This window comes from Drosophila sulfurigaster, chromosome 3 (assembly GCF_023558435.1).
Source record: "Drosophila sulfurigaster albostrigata strain 15112-1811.04 chromosome 3, ASM2355843v2, whole genome shotgun sequence".
NCBI lineage: Eukaryota > Metazoa > Arthropoda > Insecta > Diptera > Drosophilidae > Drosophila > Drosophila sulfurigaster.
In genome coordinates, this window is record NC_084883.1 from 3,093,635 (window position 1) to 3,101,730 (window position 8,096).

General features: G+C 41.4%; 1 protein-coding gene across 1 annotated transcript; it reads left to right on the top strand.

The window, feature by feature from the left end:
* The first annotated feature begins 2,423 nt into the window (after nt 1-2,423).
* LOC133846085 (phosphoenolpyruvate carboxykinase [GTP]) lies at nt 2,424-5,466 on the top strand. Its single transcript, XM_062280833.1, has 2 exons — nt 2,424-2,727; nt 3,433-5,466. Exons 1-2 carry the CDS (start codon nt 2,696-2,698, stop codon nt 5,342-5,344), a joined length of 1,944 nt encoding a protein of 647 aa, XP_062136817.1. The 5' UTR covers nt 2,424-2,695; the 3' UTR covers nt 5,345-5,466.
* Nucleotides 5,467-8,096: the final 2,630 nt, after the last annotated feature.

The window sequence follows — 8,096 nt, forward strand, 5'->3', positions numbered from 1 at the left end:
GTTCCGAGTTGAGTATTTTTAAATGGGTCTCGACGGGGCGTGGCCAGAGCTTATCAATAGCCAGCAAGTTTATGAGTCGGAGGCCCGTCCAGAATTGGAATATTGGCGTAAACAAGCATATAAATCCATAATCGCGCTAACCTCTCCTGCACTGTTGCCAATTATCAAGATCGCAGCGAAAACAAGCAAATAAAATGGGTGTCAAAATACCACAACCAACAAAAATTTCGGGGGCAGAAAGTGCTATAGTATATAGTATTAAGAACGAGCCTCGACGAACATTGATCTTGAAAAATGGAAACAGGCCTCCGTTGCTGGGCGTTGCCAAGGTCTGATTATCAGAGTGGTGTGATTCGACATGCACCAAAATACCAGATACAATATAATGAACATTGATAAGATCAAAATTGCGACTAATGAAAAGGGTTTCAGATCCGGTTCAAAATCAACTGCAGGTGAAAAATTGAACTCAATTTGAAATTTTGTGTAATTCAATTTAATTGATGATTAGCAACTATAGTATTCGGGGAACTATTAAATAAAGTCTAGAAACTACACATAATACTGAAAATAATTAGATCCGGCTCAATGCAAGTTTTAGTTCTAAAATCAGCGCTCAGCTCTATATTTAGAAGGTATTTTCCACTAGGAAGGGGCTTGGTTGAGCACCTGATTAGGCGCATTGACAAATCGATGTAATAAATATAGAGCTATAACTCTATATTATACGACTATATAGACACAATATGCATGTTGATTTTTCCATATTGATTCGCCAATCGATTGACGTAAATTCAGAAAAATAGAGTCAAGTCATCAGTCGCCGGTTGAAGGGGGAATTGCGGGATATATAGTATATAGTATTGAGCCATGACGAACGAGGGCAGATCGGGGGGTGTGTGAACGGAAGCACAAGCAGGCAGACAGTAATAATGATGCTGCTGCTGCTGTTGATGATGATGATGATGACGATCAGGCTTATCAAGCTGAACTAGAAAAACAAGTCCATGGTTTATAAATAAACACACGAAAAAATTTCAGCGAATTTTTAAGAGGCGCGTGGAGACAGGCTGATAAAAAGCGAAACCTTTAACTTAAACAGCCAAGCAGGAGGAAAGATGAAGAGTTCGCCAGGGTATAAGATGGATAAACTATCCGATATAGTTCTAAAGTCTAGAGTTCAGTTGTGGGAACCTTCATTTCTCCTTCCACTGGCAAAGAACACATGATCGAAAGTCATTTGGCTATTATTGGGTACAACATGTCACATGAATAATGCCAGCCAGCAACGTGTGTTGCTCTGGCCATTCATGGCCTCCAAAGGCTTTTGGCTGATGGCCATGGCCAACATTATAGCGCCAGAAGAACATCGAGCGCTGAGAACTGCGAAGAAAGAGAGCTGGACAGATCATCAAAATTTCCGTCACCAGTTCTATGCGTATAGAAATACTTTGCAAAAAAAAGAAAGTGAGATTCTTTTTTGGCAACGTGTCAACAAATCGTATGCCATGTGATGGTGCCACATGGGCGTAGGTGGGCGCGTGTTCATGCCTAGGGGGAGTGTGGGGGAGGAGCTGTTTATCCACATATAGTAGGCTTTTTAAATAGCTTTTAAAAACAAATGCATAATTAGGGTTAGGAGTACCTCAGTAAAGGGTATTTTTAAAACTCTTTCTTGTACTACATTCTAAGTATGTAGGCTTCAGCTTAGGATGAGTCAAACCTTCGAAATAGCGAGTGACTACTGTATTCGTCACTTATTTATCAATCAGTGCGTGGGTGTGGCAATAAAGTGAGATTCGAGTTACGTGTATCTAGCGTACTATTTGAATACGACTTTGTGTGAAAACTATTTGCCAATTGAGTGGTATTTACGCACGCCAATTGCCCGATATCGAGTATTAACATAAATAAACAAAATAATTAAATTAGCAGTCAGCGAAAAATATCAACAAGTCGCTTCAAATCTTATCAATGCGCACGATGCTTATCAGAAAATAACAAAAAACGGCATCGAAATCGGAACGCAATGAAAACAGAAAACAAAAATAAATGCTGAAACTTGCCACAGTAGCGACAACAACAAAAACAACACCTACTATTTTACTACGCGCTTCTTTTGCTGTTGCCATGCAGCGGACAATCCCCCTTCTCGATTCCACCTCATCCATACACTTGCTCTGTGAAAAACCAAAACAATCGGCGAGCCTCCCAACGACGGGCCAATCAGCGTGCCCGAAGTTTGACCCGACGCCTCAAACGAGCGCACGCCGTCACAATTTGCCGAACGATTAGCCGAACGTTGAGCCGATCGTCGCCCGAACTTGTTCTAGTCGGATCGGGCAGGCGCCAGTGCTGGCATTGCGGGAGCGTATAAAAGGCAGCTGCGGCGAGCAGTTGGCATCAGTTACTCGTGGACTGAGTAAATGGAAAGATCAAGTGAAACATTTAATTTCAGTGATCTGAAAATCAAATTGATATTTGACAAAAAACTCTGGCGAAACATATGAAAGCAAAGCAACACCAATAAAAGAAAAAGCAAATACAAACAAAATAAATCAAATTGTGATAATTGATAATTGTGATATTAACAAATTTAAAAATTTGCCAATAAAAAAGCAAAAATAAACACAAAAATTTGTGCGCCATATTCCAAAGTCTTATAAAGAAAATAAACTAAAACTAAACTAACAAAATGCCTGAGCTCATTGAACAAAGCAAAATTATGTAAGTACGAGTTGCAAGCTAAGAAGAAAGAAAGAAAAAAACCATACCAGACATATGTACATATGTACACTAGAGGCATAGCGAAGTCTCTAGAGAAGTCTCTCATTATGCATGTTCATGAAACGACACAAATGTATTTTTACACAAATATTTCGAAGCATTGCAACTGCATTTTTCAATGCTATTTGCGTGCTGAAAAAATGTGTATTTCCTTGAATGCTTGTTCCAAATTATTAAACCGCAAAACATTGAATGAAATTTTTTTAATTTCAATATGAATATGATATAAACATAAATTCCCCAGAAATACACTGACTAATAATTACGATTGTTTAATTTAACTCATCTGAGTCACACAAAAATCAGAATTGCTTAAATTGCTATTTTAAATTTTCTAGAGCAAAAAACATACATTTTTATAAATACTTGCAATTTCTTAAGTTCCTATTGCAACAAATTGAATGAATTTTGTATATTTTAAATAGAAATGTATTTCTTAAACTTCCATGATCAATAACAATGACTTTTCAAATTAACACAGCTGATTCACTGAGTTGATTATTCAGCTGGGTAAAAAATACATTTGCTAGCATATTTACCAGTCTGACCCACTGACTGACTTTCCATCGATCACCTCACTGACCCACTTACTTTTTAAACAACTCTCGCTCATCCACCTCTCTTCTTTTATCTGCCTCTCTTCAGCTCCGCCAATGGCTGCGGTCTTCCCCAACTGCACAAGCAGCGCCAGGACAATTGTGGCCTCTACAGCCACATCCGTGGCATCCCCACTTCCTATGGCGATGTCAACTCCTTGACAGCTGGCGTGCGCAGCTTCGTCGAAGAGGCGATTGCCCTGTGCCAGCCCGATCAGGTGCACATCTGCGATGGCAGCGAGCAGGAGAACAAGATTCTCATCAAGACTCTGCTCGAGGAAGGCACCATTGTGGCCTTGCCCAAGTACGAGAACTGCTGGTTGGCTCGCACCAATCCCGCTGATGTGGCGCGTGTGGAGTCCAAGACCTTCATCTGCACCGAGGAGCGCGAGGAGACTATTCCCACGCCCAAGGATGGTGTGAAGGGCACTTTGGGCAACTGGATTTCACCCATCGACATGGAGGCTGCCATCCAGCAACGCTTCCCCGGCTGCATGAAGGGACGTACCATGTATGTGGTGCCCTTTAGCATGGGTCCCGTTGGCTCGCCCCTCTCCAAGATTGGCATCGAAGTCACCGACTCCGCCTACGTTGTGGCCTCCATGCGCATCATGACCCGCATGGGAGCCTCTGTGCTCCAGCAGCTGGCCAAGAAAGAGGAGTTCGTGCGTGCCCTGCACTCTGTGGGCACCCCAGCCAATGGTCAAGTGGAGCAGCCATCGTGGCCCTGCGATCCTGAGCGCACCATCATCCTGCACAAGCCCGCCGAGAACCTGATTGTCTCCTATGGCTCTGGCTATGGCGGCAACTCTTTGCTGGGCAAGAAGTGCTTCGCTCTGCGTATTGGCAGCACCATTGCCAAGCGGGAGGGTTGGCTGGCCGAGCACATGCTCATCCTGGGCATCACCGATCCCAAGGGCGTCAAGAAGTACATCACCGCCGCCTTCCCCTCGGCCTGTGGCAAGACCAACTTGGCTATGTTGAACCCTTCGCTGGCCAACTACAAGGTGGAGTGTGTGGGAGACGACATCGCCTGGATGAAGTTTGATTCCCAAGGAGTTCTGCGTGCCATTAACCCAGAGAATGGCTTCTTCGGTGTTGCACCCGGCACCTCAGTGGAGACTAACCCCATCGCCATGAACACTGTGTTCAAGAACACCATCTTCACCAATGTGGCATCCACATCGGACGGCGGTGTCTTCTGGGAAGGCATGGAGAGCAGCCTGGCTCCCAATGTACAAATCACCGATTGGCTGGGCAAGCCCTGGTCCAAGGATTCGGGCAAACCTGCCGCACATCCCAACTCCCGCTTCTGCACCCCTGCCGCGCAGTGCCCCATCATTGATGGCGCCTGGGAAGATCCAGCTGGTGTGCCCATCTCTGCCATGCTCTTCGGTGGACGTCGTCCAGCTGGTGTGCCTCTGATCTACGAGGCTCGTGACTGGACTCACGGTGTCTTCATTGGCGCCGCCATGCGCAGCGAGGCCACCGCAGCAGCTGAGCACAAAGGCAAGGTGATCATGCACGATCCCTTCGCGATGCGTCCCTTCTTCGGCTACAACTTTGGCGACTATGTTGCTCATTGGTTGAGCATGGAGAAGCGCGGCCAGGTGCCCAAGATCTTCCATGTCAATTGGTTCCGCAAGAGCGATCAGGGCAAATTCATGTGGCCCGGATACGGCGAGAACTCTCGTGTGCTCGAGTGGATTCTGCGTCGTTGCAATGGAGAGTCGTGCTATCAGGACTCGGCCATTGGTCGCATTCCCGCTGATGGGGAGCTCAACTTGGCTGGCATGAAGGAGCAGACGGATCTGAAGCAGCTCTTCTCGCTGCCCAAGGACTTCTGGACTCAGGAGGTGAAAGATATCCGCAACTACTTCGAGTCCCAAGTGGGCGCCGATTTGCCCGCCAGCATTTATGCTGAGCTGGATAAGCTGAGCGAGCGCGTTGCCGATTTGTAAACGAGTCGAAAAGCTTTCGAGCTGAGAATTTATTGCAAACATTTCACAACACAATACACAAACACACATCTTTACCCGCCCTGCAACACCTTATACCGATAGGCAACTATCCCATACCCATACCCATAAACAAAAACCAAAACTATAACCATTATAACCCCAAAAACTCCTAACTAACTACACCCCTATATACTCTATTTACCCGAAGACTATGCTAACTACACAATTCTTCTCTTAGGTCGTTTCTTTAGCTCTTAAGCGCAGACTTCCAAAACTATTTATTATATAAGCATTAGAATAAGTTTACATTTATATTAGGGCAAACAAAAACAAAATGAAAACAAAAGAAACAAAAAAAACAAATAAAACCATAAGAATTTATTCTAAATATTATTGATTTTATTTCTTTTCGAATTCACTTTCCATGAAGTTTCTTACCTTTCAGCATTAGGATTTAAACAAAATAAGATAAAAAGGTTCAGTAAAGAAAGCTTCACAACAAGTTGTTCAGCTATCTTTTTAATGTATTTATTTTTATTTTTTTAACGGGTTCTAAATTAAGCATGATTTATTTAAAACAACTGTCTTGGGATTATTTTCCTTCCTCTTTTTTAACCATGTCTGGAGTAGCCTAAATGCTTTAATTCTGAAATGAATTGAATTTTCTTTGAGTATCATTGAAATTAATAGAATATGTTTTAAAAAATGAGCAATATTAACATCAGCTAGCAGTATTGTTATACTTTCACTCAAACTTACTTAGTCGTTTTTCAAGTAGTGATCATATTTCCAAATTTGTTATATTCAAATCGGCTTGAGTGTTCATGAGTTATTCACTTAGTACATTTTAAAAAGTTTGAACTCATCCAATTTTTGTTCAATCAAGTGAAGTGATCAGTCAATATATTTCGACTTATTTTCAAATCGAAATAAAATGAATAGCAAGCACAGTTTTCAAGCTCGAGTCGATTTATGGTACCAACTACTGTATGAATGATTCAAATTAGATAAAAATTATTTACTGTTGTAATCTATGGTATATTTTGATTGTCAAGCATATCTTTTTTTTAATTAGCTTCTTTATTTAAGTATCGAACCAGTACAGCAAGAACAAAGTAGTACTATAACAACACAGGTACAAGAAATGTTTATGTTTGGGCCAAACCTCATATTAGTTTAAGGTGTTTCTGAGAAGTTCACTATTGGGTGAACGTTTTGGCGAACCCTTGACGCTTCAATCGCCTCAACGGTCTAGCTGGTAGTAGTCTCCTAGCAAGTCTGTTTTTATGAGTTAGCAACGTATCGCTATATCGGCTTGTGTGTCTGCCAATCTGCTCCTCTACAGAATGTATTTTCAGATCGCGGTGTAGGGTGGATCCTCTCACGTACCAAGGGCAGTTTGTAACTCGCCGTAACACCCTATTCTGCAGTACTTGGATGCGTTTGTAGTTTGATTTGGCAGCAATCCCCCAAATCTGCATTCCATATATCCAGATTGGCACTATGCAATGAATCAAGCATATCGATTTGCAAATTAAAGCCTTCGGGTATTTTCGAAATATTTGTATACAAATTCGTAAATTTTATTTAATACCATATTGTTTTGTTGTTATTGAAAATGGTTAGCGGGTAACTAAAAGTCGAGTAAACACGACTGTAGCTTTCTTACTTGTTTTGGCCAGTTTTTTACTTTTTGCTGAAACACGGTAGAAGCATCTAATACTCAACCATATGAATTCTTAAGCGGTAATAATCGATACGGGATCGCTACCTCAGAGGCTATAAAATATAGAGCTACACATACATTTAATTAGCTGCAAAAAGTGAGTTCGCGAATCGAAATAACAATAACAATCTTACTACTAAAGTGTTAATTTGATTGTGGTTTACAAAGAATATTCATGCATGAACACGAAGTGATCTTAAAAATCCCGCAGTAATATACCAAGAAAATATAAACATGTGTAGTACAAAATTAAACACAAAATGTTTACTATTTAAGGGTTACCATTTTACGAAATAAATATCTGTTCTCTAAGAGACTTTATGTAATTTCATTGTTTCAACACTCCGTCTGAGCCGCGTTGAATTAACACGTAGACGTTGTGTTAACAGCACATTCAAAAATATAATGTATTATTTAAAAAAATTTAAAAATGAACTTGGTAGTTACAAAAAGAGCAATTTAGTATGGCGTAAGCCAGTTGCATCTGCCTTTCAAACACATTACGAAATTTTACGCCTCTGTTATTTAATGGGTTTCTCACAGTTGGACTGCTCAAATGCAGTTAGTTTAAAGTTTAAAAAAATTTGTGTCCGCACAAAGGAGGAGGAAGTATGCGCTAAAGAGAGGTAGCTGGACATTAGCTGTGTCCGCCGAATACAAATATGTACGATGTAGAAAACCAATCTGCACTTCGATGGGATAACAAAAAGCTAATGTAACAATTTTGATTTGAGTTAGATTAAAGCTTATATAGGTTTTGAAATATGTATACTAAGAATATTATCTAAAAAAAAAAAATAAATAAAAGAAGCAACAGTTGCATGTATTGTTGGCGGTATATTGAAGACGAACAATTGAATTTGAAAAGTGCCCCAAAGAGATACATGACTTCCAAGCTGGAAGTGCTTTTTTTGGTTGAGCTAGAGCTTTTGGCTGCGGTGTCGAAGTCATCGTTGTCGTCGTCGTCGTCGGCATCGACGATGGCGAAGTTCGTTCGACACACGCACAAAATGCAGCCAAGCTGGC

What these genes read in the sequence shown, in the direction of transcription:
- LOC133846085 (XM_062280833.1), top strand. Translation starts at nt 2,696, where the DNA reads ATGCCTGAGCTCATTGAACAAAGCAAAATTAT. An exon ending in ATTGAACAAAGCAAAATTAT is followed by an intron (nt 2,728 to 3,432) that starts GTAAGTACGAGT and finishes GCCTCTCTTCAG; the next exon opens with CTCCGCCAATGGCTGCGGTC.